General features: G+C 34.4%; 2 protein-coding genes across 7 annotated transcripts in view; one reads left to right on the plus strand and one right to left on the minus strand.

Moving 5' to 3' along the window:
- Positions 1 to 6,107, plus strand: part of LOC109239391 (endoglucanase 12) — an 8,117-nt gene extending 2,010 nt beyond the window's left edge. The window contains exons 3-6 of the mRNA XM_019405943.1: positions 2,815 to 3,122; positions 4,113 to 4,710; positions 5,080 to 5,252; positions 5,546 to 6,107. Of these exons, the coding sequence (XP_019261488.1) occupies positions 2,815 to 3,122; positions 4,113 to 4,710; positions 5,080 to 5,252; positions 5,546 to 5,947 (1,481 nt within the window). The 3' untranslated portion in view covers positions 5,948 to 6,107. The remainder of the gene's footprint in view (positions 1 to 2,814; positions 3,123 to 4,112; positions 4,711 to 5,079; positions 5,253 to 5,545) is intronic.
- Positions 6,108 to 6,892: 785 nt separating this feature from the next.
- On the minus strand, positions 6,893 to 15,578 carry LOC109239392 (beta-hexosaminidase 3). 6 transcript variants are annotated; one of them, XM_019405948.1, is made up of 15 exons: positions 15,517 to 15,578; positions 13,603 to 13,941; positions 12,879 to 12,953; positions 12,074 to 12,109; positions 11,864 to 11,975; positions 11,626 to 11,696; positions 10,698 to 10,828; positions 10,549 to 10,614; positions 10,344 to 10,444; positions 10,201 to 10,260; positions 9,210 to 9,243; positions 8,358 to 8,456; positions 8,224 to 8,283; positions 7,768 to 8,018; positions 6,893 to 7,222 (listed from the first exon to the last, which is right to left on the minus strand). In XM_019405948.1, exons 2-15 carry the CDS (start codon positions 13,930 to 13,932, stop codon positions 7,056 to 7,058), a joined length of 1,593 nt encoding a protein of 530 aa, XP_019261493.1. In that variant the 5' UTR covers positions 13,933 to 13,941; positions 15,517 to 15,578; the 3' UTR covers positions 6,893 to 7,055. The 6 variants fall into 6 exon arrangements, with proteins under 6 accessions (XP_019261493.1, XP_019261491.1, XP_019261494.1 ...); XM_019405946.1 differs by lacking the exon at positions 15,517 to 15,578 and adding an exon at positions 15,394 to 15,456; XM_019405949.1 differs by lacking the exon at positions 15,517 to 15,578 and adding an exon at positions 15,175 to 15,386 and having other exon boundaries at positions 13,603 to 13,934.
- Positions 15,579 to 17,154: the final 1,576 nt, after the last annotated feature.

Raw genomic sequence — 17,154 nt, forward strand, 5'->3', positions numbered from 1 at the left:
TTTTTTTTTTTTTTTTTTTTGGTCACGCAGTTGGTTAGACTAAATTGTTAAATCAACATGAGGTAGCAAAATATTGTGTATTACTTTCTCCGTCTTTAATTATCTGTCGTATTTTTCTTTTATACGCCCCTTAAGAAATATTAACTATGAGGAGGATTGGACTATTTTAACCTTATTTATGTCTTAAGATAAATCTATTTTATCTATGTGTTATCTCCATCTTCAAGAACAATTATTATAAAGGGTAAAATAGAAAGAATATAATTTATTTTGTCTTGAACTTCAAAAATGACAAATAATTTGAAATAACTATTTTTAGAAAGCATGACAGATAATTTGAGACAGAGGGAGTATGAAATTAGTTAAATCTAATACTCCCCTGTCTCAAACTATATGTCGTATTTTCTAAAATTATTTGTCGTTTTAGAGGTTCAAGACAAAATTAATTATTTTTTCTCATACTACCTTAATAGTAGTAATTTTTCTTGAAGAATACTCCTCAATTATGGAGTAAATATTCAATAAAGAGATATTATATACTAAGATATAAATAAGGGTAAAATAGTTTAAAACTCCTCATACTTGTATTTTTTTAAGGGGCATATAAAAGAAAAATATGACAAATAATTTGAGTCAAATGAAGTAACGTTAATTAATCGTAATGTTCATTGCATTTTTAAAATTATGACTTCTGAATTTTTAAAATTATAATATTTCGTATTAAAAATACTAAGTTAAGTTGAACTAATTTATTGTTCCAAGGTTCCATCTGAACAGGAGAAAGGTAGACACGGTTTGAATTGGAAGTTGGGAACATCCTAAGCACTTAAACGACAAATTAAAACGTGGGTCCAGAACAATCTAAGTTTGGTAGGGACATTTTTTATAATAGGATTTTCATTGGCTAGCATATTTTCATTAATTAATTATTTAACCAAAGTCTTCTTTCCCGTGTATGACTCCGCCTTAATATGTCGTCACTGCTGATCCTCAAAGTCCAATAATAAATATTATTTTTTCCTTTATTTCTCTCAATATCCTTTTTTTTAAAAACAATTTGAAAATGCTGTAAGATTAAAGAAAAAGAACAAGTTAAGATAAATTAAATCAATTCTAAATAATATTATACTAACATTTTGATTTAATAGCTAATACTTTGAGGCGTTCTTCAATATGGAAAGAGATTAATTTGAGGATCAGTTCCTACCTAATGAATTATCCAACTAATTTAGGGAACGATAATTAAATTATAAGTTAGTGGGGAGCCATAACTTTGAAACTTTGAATTCGTCAATTATAGTTTATTTTGCTTTAGTTACACTTGGAAAAATGTATGTTTTGACTTTGAGAATTAGACGAACTATTTCCCCATGTAACAGGAATCTTATTTCTTAATTAAATAGGCAGATCACATGCGATTTTTTTTTTTTATAAAAAGGATCGTTACCAACGTGCCAGTTTATCACAATCATTTCCTTCTTGCACTTTCGCTTCAAGTCAATGTTTTCCCTCGAAGTTGATTGGAGATAATTTTATTTGAATTCAACTTATATAAAATTTAATTTGGGTTTAATATATACAATTGAGAGTATAAAAAATTACTTTTTAGACTATCGATGTATTTTAATATATTGTATCATATTATATGTCTTATTTTCTAGGTTACTAATCCCAATTATTGTGAACGATTATCAATAGTTATTTTCCTCGGCTTTAAAATTTATCTACATAGTTTTAATCATCAATCTCTTATCACCAGTGAAAAGTAGCAACATGAACCTAGAGGATTAAAATGCGGTTTAAGATTGATGTTACAGCCCTTTCCGGTTTAGGCTTAGGGTGGGTTTGACATCTTGAACTCAGGGGGAAGGGACCTTAATGACAACAAAAGATGGTTTAAATGTATTAAAAGATATTTTTCCATGTTTGATTGGCTTAAATATTTTTCGGAAAAAAGTTTTTCACCCACCAATTAAGTATGGGAAAATAAGTGACCAAACACGCCCTTAGCTATCAAGAATTCTGCAAAGTTGTATAACACAAAAGAGAGTACTATAAGATTTATTTCACTTCTCTTATGTATTGATTTAAGTTATATACACATACAACATCAAATATTTTACACTGTCAGTATGTATAGTTTAACCTGTGATAGCAGGTAAATTACTGTTTTTTATTATGTTACCAATTAATGCCTATCAAAATATTTACCTTTAATTACCTTATAGATAACACAGTGGAGCCTTGGCGCAACAGTAAGTGTTGTCGTTGAGTAACAGTCCAGCCCACTAGTTATATTGTCCGCTTTAAGCCTAGGCTCGCACGACTTTAAAACTCGTCGCTAGGGTGTAAGGCATGTTTACTTATATACCCAGCATCTCTTCCGTGTTTTGCTAATGTGGCCTGGGGTATTACATCTAAGGCATGTTTACATGTTTTGTCGATGTGGGATTCGCCTGAGGTGTCACATACACCCCCTCCCCTAGGGTCACTAGGGTCTAAGGTTTGTATAATTATGTACCCAGCATCTCTCCCGTATTTTATCGATGTGGGATTCGCCTCACACGTTGTGTGACCACGGTCTCAAGCCATGGAAACAGCCTCTTGCACAAATGCAACATAAGACTATGTACAATAGAGCCAATGTTGTCCGGCCCTTCCCGATCCCACGCATAGTGAGAGCTAGTGCATCGGGCTGCCTTTTTACCTTATAAATAAATGAATTGCCTGCGTATATAGTTTCTATAGCATTAGTGCATGGAACTTACACTCGTTACATATTAATCTGAGAATTTGTTGGCCTTTGCATATCAGCTGGAAAATTGCCAAAAAACAATGGGATTCCATGGAGAGGAGACTCAGGTTTACAAGATGGATCAAAACTCACAGACGTTAAAGGAGGGCTAATTGGAGGGTACTATGATGCTGGAGATAACACAAAATTTCACTTTCCAATGTCATTTGCAATGACAATGTTGAGTTGGAGTGTCATTGAATATGAACACAAGTACAGAGCCATTGGAGAGTATGATCATGTCACAGATCTCATCAAATGGGGCACTGATTACTTGCTTCGTACTTTCAACTCCACTGCCACTAAAATTGACAAATTTTATAGCCAGGTAACTATAAATTTCGATTTTTAAGCGTTGTGATTCTACTTTATATGCATGGAGTTCAAGAGTTGGTATGATGGTAGTCATTTTCTGGAAAATGACTTATTTCCTTGAAAATGTTTTCTGATGTTTGGTTGGACAAAGGAATATATTTTTCCGCAAAAAAGCTTATATTAAGGATCGTTAATTGGTTTGGAGGGTGGTCATCCATACAGATGACCTAGGATCGATCCCCCCCTTCAATGCCTTATGGGTTAAGACTGTCGCACAGGGCTTGCCTAGTGCGGTTTACATCCCCTGTGTGGTTTGCAGGCTATTACACAGTGGGGGTTTTACCCAATGCGCACAGAGTGGTCACCACAAAGTGCTCATCCGAAGGGCAGAGGCTGTAGCGGCTGCGGGTTTTCCTGGAAGTTTCCAAAAGAAAATTAAATAGTGGTTTCCCCTCAAAAGTGAGGGAAGTCGTTTCCCTATTTCGGTGTGGAGAAAGGGAAAGGCATAATATATAAACAAGCCCTCACACTTGGCTTCAGCTAGCAAGTATGCCCTCCAACGTTAGGTGTGCATAAGTAAGCACCTCAACTTGTATAAAGTTGAACACTAATCACAAATGCTGACATGGCATTGACGTGGCACATAAATTTTGGAGGTGTCTAGATGATCATTTTGTAAGTTTGAAGTGTTCAACTGACAGTGGAGCCAAGTTGAGGAACCTACTTGTGCATACCCAAAGTTGGAGGGCACACTTGCCAGCTGAGGCCTATTTATGTAAAATGTTCTTGCTACCACATACAAAAAAAAGTGTGTTAAGTTTTGTATTCAGTTAGATTCTGTAGAGGTAACTATAGCAGAATTCATGAAGTCAAAAGATCATGTTATATTGAGTGGAATGACATATAGGAAAATCAACTGAAGTGAAGTTTTAAGCTAAATGTATGACTTGGCATTACTGTTGGATCTTCGTACTTAATTATGGTTCCAATGTTCCCTGATCAGGTTGGTGGTTCTCTAAATAATTCAAGAACACCAGATGATCACTACTGCTGGCAAAGGCCAGAGGACATGACTTATGAACGGCCAGTCCAAACAGCTAACTCGGGGCCTGATCTTGCTGGTGAAATGGCAGCAGCATTGGCTGCAGCCTCCATAGTATTCCGCGACAACACACAATATTCAAGAAAGCTCGTTAAAGGAGCAGAGACCCTGTTTGCTTTTGCCCGTGACTTTGGGAAACGGACTTCATATTGCCGCGGAAATCCATACATTGAACCTTTCTACAACTCCACAAACTACTTCGATGAGTTCATGTGGGGATCAGCTTGGCTATATTATGCTACTGGCAATAAAACTTATATATCGTTGGCGACTAATCCTGGATTGTCTAAGAATTCCAAGGCGTTTTTCATGATCCCGGATTTAAGTGTGTTGAGCTGGGATAACAAATTGCCTGCAGCTATGTTGCTGTTAACTAGGATGAGGATATTCTTGAATCCAGGTTACCCTTATGAGGAAATGTTGAGTAGCTATCACAATGTCACTAGTCTTACCATGTGTTCCTACCTACAGAGGTACAAAGTCTTCAACTTCACCAAAGGTAATATGTCTTAATTATCTCCCTCTTCCAAGAACTTGTGATATATAATCCTAGTTAAGGACAAATTGCTACATTAGATAGAAGTTCAACAAAAATTATAAATTGGTCCGGGATAGGCTTTTTCCTCTTGCCGAGGGTCTACCGGAAACAGTCTCTCTACATTCACTGTAGGGGTAAGGTCTGCGTACTATCTACCTTCCCCAGAATCCACTTATGGGACTACACTGGGTTTTTTGTTGTTGTTGGTCCGGGAAAGGCTAGTTCAATTGTTCTACGAAGTGGTCTGACTTCTGATATCCAAAGGCAGATCTAGAATTTAAACTTGATAGGTTCAACCTTAGCACTAAACATATCATAACTTTTGTTTAGGTGGACTGATCCAGCTGAATCATGGCCGTGGACAACCGTTACAGTATGTGGCAAATGCAGCCTTTTTGGCATCACTCTTCGTCGATTACATGAATGCCACTGGTGTTCCAGGATGGAATTGTGGCCCTAACTATATCTCCTTGGATGTTCTTCGCCGTTTTGCCACTTCCCAGGTTTGCACATATTTAATCAGATTCAGTAGAAAGCAAACAGTTAGAAAGCTACAATGATAACATTCCTTAAATGCAGAGTGAATTCATGATTTAAACTTTATGGATTCAACTTTTAAAGTTTTTAGCACTAAACTCATTGTACTTCTAAAATATTGGGTTCAGTTGAACGCATTGCACAAAAGCTCCATCCGCCACTGCTTACATGGTCCATTAAAACCGCTAATGTTTTAACTTTTCCCTCACTAAAACTGCCGTCATGTACTAACATCTTGTCATTTTTGCTTTAAAAACAGATGAACTATATTTTAGGTGACAATCCCTTGAAGATGAGCTATGTAGTGGGGTATGGAAACAAATTCCCAAGGCATGTACATCATAGGGGTGCATCAATACCCACAGGTAAAACAAAGTACTCATGCACTGGAGGTTGGAAATGGAGAGACACCAGTAATCCCAATCCTCATAACATAACAGGAGCTATGGTAGGAGGACCTGATAAGTTTGATAAGTTCAAAGACGCGCGCAAAAATTTCAGCTATACAGAGCCAACACTAGCAGGAAATGCAGGACTAGTTGCTGCACTTGTTTCTTTAACTAGCAGTGGTGGCTATGGTGTTGACAAAAATGCTATTTTCTCAGCTGTTCCACCCTTATATCCAATGAGTCCACCCCCACCTCCACCATGGAAACCATAATGTGCAAATTTTGCCTTGAAAAACTGCAACAGCTTAAAATTTTCCTATTATTTGGATATCCCCATGTACAAAATTTCTGAGATTAAAGAGTTTTTCTAACTCTATTTATCTTGTGACATTAGCGGCGTAATAAAATTCTTGTATTAATTTCTTTTGTTAATTGTTTCAAGTACATGCATGGCATCATCAACTTGTTTTTCAATCAAAGCGATTACATAACCATATAGAATGGATTGCTACCTATACCTAGATCACGGATAAATGGAATTTTATTGATAAGACCTTTTCAATTGTAGCCAATATCTTATTATGAGTAATTCCGACAACTTCAGGAGAAAAGGAGGCATTTACCTATTATAGAGATGGTGCAATTTGATTCTTTATTTTTTTATTTCATATTTATTAATTTATCTCAGTCTTACGAGGAGAAAAACATGTGATTCGAGAAAATACTTTGAAAAAATAATCTACGCTCTTTGAAGGTGAAGTTTGGAAATAGAACAATTCCTTCTGTTGTGTGTCCTTGATTAATGCAACCTCAGATGCTATGTTTCAATTCTCGATTCTAGTCTTAAGTGAAAGGTTATGCCTAGAGGTTCTGTATTACGGATCAATCCTATTCTACTAACGTTAATTCTCGTCCGTAGATGTAGTACTCAATCAGCGGACCTTCATTAATCGGTCTCTTTCATCAGTATTTCTTATCCACGACAAAATAATGACCAGGTTTCTGTTGGAGGGTCCTAAGACTTACCTTGTAATCTGAGGTCTGACTGAAATTAGGTTTACCTTTGTCAAAATTTTCTTCACGTAAAAACTTAAATGTTACTACTTTGAAATTACTTTTTTCTAAACTGGAAACTAGGTTTAGGTACTGTTTCATTGAACTTAGAATGCCTTGAAGAAGAAACATGTAATAGCTTTTCTTAAGAGACAACAATTGAATGCCAGTGAACTCATAGATTGGGCTGACATAACTTCCATTTTCCTTGAAAGAACTACAACAGAGAGAGAGTTGCCTTACAATTGATATCGACAATTTCTAATGCATAACCACATATATGATTCTAACTTATTCTACATGTATTGATAAATGAATGAGACATAACTACTGCTGATAGCAAGAACCTGGATCTTCTGGTGCAGCTCGCCCGCCTCCGGTTAATGGACCAGAAGCCACTCCTCTTTGATTCAATAGGCACCTAAAATGAGCCAACCTGCGAGTAACTTGACTTGGATTCTTGGCAAGGTTGTCATAAGCAGTCCACAGCCTCTCTTTTGTGCAGCAAGTTAACCAGCAATAACAAAGAAGAAATGTTACAACGAGAAAGACGATTGGAATTAACATGTCAAAACTAATAGTCTAATACACATGAAACTACAGCCAGAGTCGCAAAAGTAGCAAGAAGAAGGAATAGTGGGAAAAGCTTTAGTTCATCTTAAAAATCAGCAAAAAGTATCTGATGTGTGTGCTATTTAAGAATATTGAAGTATGTCATTGTTTCATATGTGGCCATGAATGTTGTATCACATTAGGAGGACAAGAGAGAGTACACAGAAGTGGCTCCTCTGAGAAATCCAACGGCATTTGAACGATGAAAAATACTTCATCAGACTAAAGGAACTTTTATGTTCTTTTTTAAAGATAAAAAAATTGGAGCACCGATGAGATTCAAATTAGTATATAGATGATTTGCTGCTCTTTTTAGATGATGTACTCGGGACCTTTTCATATCAAAGATAATTACTTTGTAAAACTAACAAAAAGGTAGAATCTAGATTTCAGGAAGACAGATTCAATAAAAGAGAGAAAAGACTACCTGCAGCTGCTGCTGCACGAGGCCATATGGTTGTTTCGATGTTTGATCCATCAATATGCTCACCCCACATACATACCTCACCCCCAATAACCAGCCGTTGTTGCTTGGGATTTGTAATATTAGTTAGTGGCTCATTTGAATAGAAATCCTGCCATGTGGTATCTATATGGTCCAAATACCACTTGTCCTGGTTGCTAACAATGCACCGCAATCCAGCTGCAGTTACTTGCTGAGCAACACCGCCCCCGAGCCTGCCCAGACATAATATGAACACAAGGTTGTTAGTTCATCAATTGGTTCTAGGAGAAGTTTTCCAACTGACTTGGTAATGCCTACTTCCTCACTTTCTCTATCACTTTAATTGATAGAGAAAAAAAAAGGAGATGAAAAAAACAACTGAATATATATGAACTAATATGGAGCTTCCAGCTTATACAACACGACAAAAGAACGTACCAGTTGTGAACTATAGTTTTTGGGCTCAACTTATTTCCAAAGTTATTGAACGTCTCTTCCCTGCAAATTTGAAGATGAAAGTTAATCCAGTTATTGTTAGAATTCCGAAAGCTCACAACAAAAGTTCTTCCTACCAGTTTATAATTTCATATCCATGAGATAAAGCTATCTTCTGTGCTCGCAAGACGAAGTACTTATAAGCAGTGGTTCCATTCAACTTGTTTTGCTTCAACCTGTCAAATAGAACATGGTCGGACAAACTTGTCAAATATAAAATTGAGAGGAAAGAATTCTATATTATCTGAGAGTAGTGCAAAGATCATATGGCTAAAGGCATTGGGGAAATCTCAATCATAGAATGATGAAGCAGGATAAAATACACAGAATCTAAGAGATTGAAGAAGCGCAAATGTGATGTTCACTATTCAGTCAGTTAGAAATTTGTGTTATTTCCACTCTATATGTGATACAGCCGCTTAATTGAGTCTGGGTATGCATCTTGCAATGATGTTCCGCGAAACTAATTGGCAAGTACTTCCAGTTACTGAAAGGTTTTGTAGATTAAGTAATCCATATGATTAAGAGAGTTGCAACACTTAACATGCCACCTAAATGAAAATGGCTTGATCTGAATTGTAGCTTAGAAGAGTTCATATAATGACATACCCATCGACAAGTGTTTTTGTCCACGGGAATAACAACTAAAATACAAAACGAAATAATCGAATAAGAGTGATGTAATGCTCAGAGATGCATGTTGCTTTACTGACATAAAAAAAAGTCTAGTGAAAGGAATAAAAGCTTCAAAGGATAATTGATTAACTTGGAAAATTCATAGAAGATAGGCAATACTGACAGTACAACAAAAAGAACAGAAAACCCAGTGAATTCCCACAAGTTGGGTCTGGGGAGGGTAGTGTGGACGAAGACCGTACCCCCTATCCTGACTGTAGATTATCGAAAATAAAATCGCAAAAAATATTTACCACTTTCTTAGACGAGGAGTTAACGTCCAGCAACCTGCAAGAAACATTCAATTGCATGTTTCAGTTAATTACCTTCAACTTGCTGAAAGTTAAGATCAGTAAACAGTACAAGCAAAAAGGATTAGTACCCGACTAATAACCTGTTTGGCTAAGCTGGAAAAATTGGCTTATTTTGAGAAGTGCTTTTTTTTTCAGAAGTTCTTTTTTCAAAAGTACTTTTGATGAGAAGCAATTAGTGTTTGGCTAATTAATTTGAAAAGCACTTCTAAGCAGCAATTAGTATTTTGCCAAGCTTTTAAAAAGTGCTTCTAAGTGTATTTTTCTCAGAAGTGACTACTTTTCTCTGCTTCTCCAAAACTGCTTCAGCTTCTACACGAGAGCACGTTTTTTTGTTCGAAAAGCTTGGCCAAACACTTCAACTTTGGAAGAAACACTTTTTTTTAAAATTTCAGCTTGGAGAAGCTTGGCCAAACAGGCTATAAGAGAGATTGAAGACTAAAGTCAATGTCTGATACAAATACATGTGTTTGGGTAATATTTAGGTCTAAAGAAACAACTACTTATAGAAACTGGAAGTCTGAAAATTGATAAAGGGGCCTGCATACGTATTATTACTTTAATCACTTATGCATCTTACACCTCAAACTTGTGCAGCTACCGAATTTGGACTACTAAATTTTTTGGTATCCTTTCAAAATTAAATGTCCATTGACTTAGTAAAACTTTTGAAAGAAAAGATTCAAAGTTCCTGTGAGCGTCAGTCGAACACTAAAACCCTGTTTTCTATTGAGTATCCTTTCGAAATAAAATGTTGAACGACTTAGACAGTAATTATTTTTGCAATAAACGATAAGCTTTTTTGAGCATTGATCAAAACTGCTTCATTCTCTGTCATGTTAATAATATTTCTTCACACAAAAATGATAGACCGTATCACAAAGAAATATGGATACAACCAAGTCAGGACAGTGGTCTGAACATGTTAACTTACTTGTATCCACTTCATCACCTCCTAGATGAACAAATCTGTACTTGAATATCTTGCTAAAATCTGAAACACAGAAAGTTTCATATCATAAATTGATTACTATTTTGACTCGTACAGGTCATGAAGTTATTTGCTGTGAGCATTACCTGAGAGAATTCCGTCTATTACTTTGAAAGTGAAATCATTGCTTATGTCAAGTGGCTGTTGACAATCTTTTGACGGCCATAAAGAAGGATAACCATTACCCCTGAAATTGAACAATTGCTGGATCGATTAGATTGCAAGGGAAAAAAATTCTTGTTGAAATTTGATTCAACAACTAATATAAAATAGAATTTCATCACCCCATACCAAGATTGAGCATGTCCTGGAACGTCTAATTCAGCTAATACATTGATTCCACGTCTTCCTGCATATCTGCAACTCTTAAATGTTAAATGTTATTTGCACATCAAAAGCCAAGGAAAGAAGAATGAAGAAGCATGAAAGAAATAACTTGCCTTACAATCTCAGCAGCATCAGCTACAGTGTACCGCTCTGAACTTGAGTAAGCGCCATTCCACAGTTTCGGATATGAAGGTATCTCAAGTGGGAATGATTGTGTATCTACAATGTGCCAGTGCAGCACATTCTGCATAGGGCAAATTGTGTGGATCAGAAGTCTTGGTAACAAGAAGTAAGATATATGCATGTCATCCGACGAACTGCTGCCAATAGGCATCGGAATGCTTCTAGTGACATCATCAAATTGATAACATAATAAGGACTCGAATACCGACAAGAATAAGACATCACGCAAGTACTTTGCCTAAGAACCTCCCATAGTTCGACACAAAGTTAAGCAAGACACCTTATTCAAATTACTGACTTTGAATATCCATATAATTGACTTTCTTTATTCTTAGCAACTTTTACTGGGTGACCTTCCAAAAAAGATTTAGGATAAGCACCAGCCACTGCATAAGGCATAAAAAGAGCATTCATGAAGTGAAAAAAGAGTGTTCTCTGGGGGGAAAACAGATAGCAATTCACAGTATATCCAAATCAACTAAATTGGCATGCACACAAAAGGTTTAAATACTTCACATTGTCCAACAGTTATTGTATCAATCTCGCCTCACTAATACGTGAGGCTCTATCAACTACTCAGCCCTGCTTGAAAAAATTTAAAAAATGAAAATTTTCAGAAAGTTATAATAATAATGAGACAAGTATAAGAAGGTTTTCTTTCATCTCCTTTTCCTGAGGAAGCAGGGTTGCACAGATTTGCAAGTTTCCCAAGGTGAGGATGCAAACAACTCCACATAAATAATTTAAAAAAAAATAGATGTTTCGGGACAGAAAGATATAGGGAGACATAAATTAAACAATTATTAAGAGGTCCAGAAAAGTAGTACATGATATTTAGCCGGAGAAAAGTTACTATACCAGTTTTGCATAAGCCATCGAATCAATAACCTTCAATATCACAGGCAACGGCAGATAGTGACGGGAAGAGTCTGCAAGATGATGAAGGATATCAGCAAATCTTACATTCAGAAGAGAACTTGACAGAATATGACATGGTAAATTTCTTACTTGGAAAGTATTCATTGTGTTAAACTAGAAAAGAAAGATGAAATAAGTAAAAGCAACGGTCCCTAAAATTATTAGAGAAGTCTCTCACCAATTAAAAGCCCTCGATAAGAGAATCTTGGTCGATCAACTATGGTCCACGGAACTTGATGAACTTCAATTGTTCTGGTTGTAAAGTTAAAATGGCATACTTGACTAAATGTCTGTCGGGATGCCAAAACAAATATTAGAGCATCTATCTAAAGCAAAATATAATTGACTAACTACTAATAGCTGTTCAGCTTGAGCGGAAGCATCAAACCTGCAAACCATGCAAAGCCCCATAAACTGTTTTTGCCTGCATTAAATAGTGACTATCAGAAAGTTAAAATCTTTCAGTGTGATAAGCACGAAAGAATCTCTCGCCATCCAATCACATAAGCACAAATGTGAGCAGACAAATTGCATGTACGGTTGTTTTCAAACACTCCATACAACTTCAGGAAGAATAAAGACAAAGAAGAAGAAAAAATAGAACCACATGAAAACAGATGCAAGTAGAGAAAGTTTATACACAGTCATATTTTAAGCATATCATGCAACTTCAGAGAGACATAATAATACAGAAAAATAAATATATTAGCAGTAGCTGCCTCTGCGTTGTTCTATAACAAATGAAGATTTAATGAAATTCACCACGCTTAAATATTCTCCCCCTTGTACCAATCAAAATTTGTTTGGTTAGTGAGTGAATTTCTAATTCAATAAGAAAACACAAAAATTGTAAAGGAATAGGATGCATGACATTATCATGCACTATAATACTAGGTAGCTAAGCTAACAAAGTCTAGCTTTGAAAATGTTTCTGTGATGAAAGATAATTATTGGCTATAACCTAACCCATTGATTTTGGCAAAAAATTACTTTAAGGTCTAGTACAACAACAACAACAACAACCCAGTGTAACTCCCACAAGTGGGGTCTAGGGAGGGTAGTGTGTACGCAGACCTTACCCCTACTTTATGAAGATACTGCAGTAGTGCTACAGGGATAGCATTTGATTGGACAAAATATCTTGTAAAAGAGATGCATCATAGTATCAACAGAGAAAAGCTGATAATATCTACCGTCAAATGTGCATAGGCTGGGTTTCCATGTGCTGGTATGGTCAAGTTGTAGGACTCATCAACACCATACTGTAGCTGCATTGCACAAGGTTTTATTCAGTTGATTTAGAAAATGTCATTCAAGGAAAGATTTGTAAAGATTGAATTGAGCAGAATGAAAGCACCTGAAATATATAAAGCGTGCAATAATTCATTTGACTGAGACAGTTTATTAGAATTCGAAGTCCTAATGTGCAATCTACCAAAAAAAATTCAGTAGTTCGCTCCAATAATAAATCAAAAAAAGTCATCATGTGTTATCCTCTGCAAAACTATTAATCCACAAGCCAGTCAAAATGTGCCACAAAAATAGCGCTCCCTAGAAACTTCATGTATCGGAGGATTATTTTAGTGGAAAGTAAGAGTTCATAAATATTGTTACTGAAATGACTGACATCTCAGAAGTAATGTGCATAACTATCCCATCATTTTCTTCTTCTTCTTCTTCCTTTTCTTTTTGTGTGTGTGGGGTGGGGGTGGGGGGGATTGAAAAATTGATTCAAATGGCAGAGTGACAAAGCTCTTCCCACATACTACTTATTTTCCTTTGACAAAGCCCATAATTCATTGAGTTGCAGAACCATTTACCAGTTAAATGACCGTATAACGACAAAGTAAGTGACCAAGCTAACAGCAAAGAACAAAAAGCTATGAGATCATTTTCTGAGCTCATCCAGAAGATTACCTCATCACTTGGAGAAAGGACAACCACTTGAATTCCCATTAGCACTGGAGAGGGGCCGGCATATGAGAAGTTGGCGTCAACCACATGAGCTACCTTAACGACATCAAGTAACCTAGAAAAACCTTCCTTAAGAATTCCAGAGGCATCAGTATACTTGCTGCCTTCAGTCTTGAGCACAAAATCATTACTAAGTTGAAGAGTCCTATGTCCATAGCTAACTGATAGTGGCATCGGCCATATCTTCAAATTCTTAATGTTAGCAGCTGCTGATATTACTAGAATCTGAACGATAACTGCAAATAATATGCTCTGCACTCCTAACTTCCCCATCACTATACTCTAGCAACAAGAACAAAAATGAACAAAATCAGACATTCAACTATACGACAAATATATAGAAACTAATAATATTAGCTATACGGAAAAGGAAGACATTTGAACCTGAGGCGCTTAGCTTAAAAGATAAACAAAAATTCTCATACTTTTAGTAGCAGTTAACATGAATTGAAGGTCATAGCATTGTATAAATAAACTAATAAACTGCAAGAAGAAAAAACCTTCAATGAATTAAAGCAAACCAACAATAAACATGTATCAGAGAAATGCAATTATCAGCCCTTGTCTCATCCCAAATGGAAAAAAAGTGTTAAATTGGTAAACAACCATTAAAATCTGCAGCATTAATTAGAAAGTGAAGCAAAAGAAGAAACTCATTCTTTCAAATCAAAGAAAAGAACAATCTTTACACTTTCCCTTTACATATAATAAAAACCAAGTTGAAAATAACCCATTCTTTAAAAGAAAGAAAAGAACCAATCTTTATACTTCTACTAATATACTTACAGATACTAAAATCTATCTATCATGGAAATGCAATTATCAGCCACTATCCTGCCCCAAATGGGAAAAAAGGTGCCAAATTGGTAACAAAATCATCAAATAAAACAGCATTAATAAAAAAGTTAAGCAAAACAAAAAAAAAAAGAAACTCCATTCTTTCAAATCAAATAAAAGAACAATCTTTACACTTCCCCTTCAACAACAACAACAAACCCAGTGTAATCCCACAAGTGGGCTCTGCGGAGGATAGTGTGTCCTTACCCTACCTAGGATAGTGTGTCCTTACCCTAGAGAAAGGCTGTTTCTGATAGAACATCGGCTCAAGAATACAATTCCCCTTTACATTTAGTAAAAAAGAAGCTTAAAATAAGCAACCAATTCTTTCAATGCAAATAAAAGAACCAATCTTTATACTTCTACTAACATGCTTACAGATTCTAAAACCAAACAGCAAAAAACCTATCAGAGAAATGCAATTATCAGCCCCCTGTCCCACCCCAATTGAGGGGAAAAAAAATGCTAAATTGGTAAACAAATAATCAAAAACAGCAGCATTAATTACAAAGTGAAGCAGAAAAAAAATCCATTCTTTCAAATCAAATATATATAATCAAAAAACAATATTTACACTTCCCCTTCACATATAGTAAAAATCAAGCTTAAAATAAGTAAACCATTCTTTCAGGAAAAATAAAAGAACCAATATTTATACTTCTACTAACATATACTTACAGATAAACCAAACTCTATATCAAATGTGAATCTTCACAGAGTTTCAAAATAAAAAATCTTGGAATCCCTAGTGAGCAAAATCCTGGATTACAATCCAGGAACTAATGATGAAATATATAATTTTATTAAAGAATCAAAAGGAATAAGAAAAAGGTGACATTTATTAGTTGAACAACTCAAGAGAGCAAGTGGGAAACAGATAGAGAAGGCTATTATTACCTAAGTAATCATATTCACATTCATGTCTAATCTTTCAACATTGGTTTTAAGTAATCTTGAAAAAAAAATTAATAGCAATATTATTATTATTTTTTATATATTATTATAAACATGAAATTGTACCCATTGTCTTGTCAGAAAAAAGACATTGGTCCCCTTGTGATTCTCTGTTCTGCACAAGCCTTTACTCTGTCTTTTCTACATAAATAATTTAAATTCAATAAATTATTATTGTCGTGAAAGATAAAATAGGAAAAAAACAATTATCCCGCCTTTATGACTTAACGTCTGTTCACGTGCTGGTTTATGATACAAGTAGTGCCTTAATGAGTTAACGCCTTTTTGGAGAAAAAAATAAGGAAAGAAACGTTCCTCGCACGTGATAATCATAATATTAGAAGATTCTTTTTTTTGTGAAATATATTTTTTTTTTATTTTTTTAAGAAATTGGTGTAATTACTAGGGTAGTAATTACACAGTTGTGTAATTACGACGACGTGTTTGTTTGTCATAGTATAATTACAGTGTAATTACAAGTTTACTGTTTGGTTCCACAAGTGTAATTACACAATTAGATTAAATTTCAGATTAAGTAATTATCAAAACTTAAAAGTTAATATAATAAATATATGCCTCTAAATTTTATAAGTATAAATGATATTATATTTGGTATTTAAGATGTATATTTTTTCGTGAATATACATTAATTTAGTAATCATATATTTATAACTAATATTGTAAAAATAATTTATATATTTTTTTTTAAATTAATAATATTTAGTTTAGATACTTACAAAAATATAAAATACATTTTACAAATATAATGTCATAACATTATTCAAATGTTTGACAAAACTAATCTATCAATTCTAACTAAAAAATGAACAGCATTCAATGTGAGCCAATACTACTAAAACAAGTAGATTGAAATCATGAATATAACACAATTTTAAAATTCAAAAATAAAATAAAATAGTTTAACATATGTCAAATTCCAAATAATAATAGTAAGTTCCAGTGCAACTTAATAATTAGGAAACATGATAAGTTTATAACCACATTCAACAATGAAATTTCACTTTAATTGCATCACTTCATTATATGTCAAGTTTGTAAATGACTCGTTATTTCTAATATTAGGAGGTGTAGTTTAAAAAAATAGAATAATAAAATAAAAGCAATTACATGGAATCACAAAAAGTAAATATAGATAAATAAAAGAGAAATAATGTACAAAGAAAAATATATTTTAAAATTTCAAAAGAATTAAAATCAAAAAATTAAAATAATAGAAATAAAAAGTTATAATAAAATAAATTAAAATAAAAACGAAAAGGAAAAAAACTAAAAAGCAACCTTGCAATTACACAGTGTAATTACCATCAATTCTCACCTCCCCTTGAGAATTAGAGAGTGTAATTACACCCCTCCAATTACAGCCAGTTCCATGCTGACCAAGTAATTACTTGGTAAAACAAACATGTCAAACTGTAATTACACCCAATTACACCCATATCCATTTCCAAGGTGGCTTTCCAAACAAGCTCTTAATTTGTGTAGGATTTTAGATTATATTTCACCCACACAAAAAAGAAAAAGAATTTAGACCCCCTTTTAAAAAATATATATATTATTGTAATTTGTGTAGGATTTTCATAATAAATTGGAATTTCATTTTTAAAATATATGGGATATATTTGTGTAAATTTTCTGTAATGGGTGTAAGTGTTTAATTTTAGAATACATTAGGCTATATCTACA

The sequence above is a fragment of the Nicotiana attenuata genome, unplaced genomic scaffold (assembly GCF_001879085.1).
Source record: "Nicotiana attenuata strain UT unplaced genomic scaffold, NIATTr2, whole genome shotgun sequence".
Lineage (NCBI taxonomy): Eukaryota > Viridiplantae > Streptophyta > Magnoliopsida > Solanales > Solanaceae > Nicotiana > Nicotiana attenuata.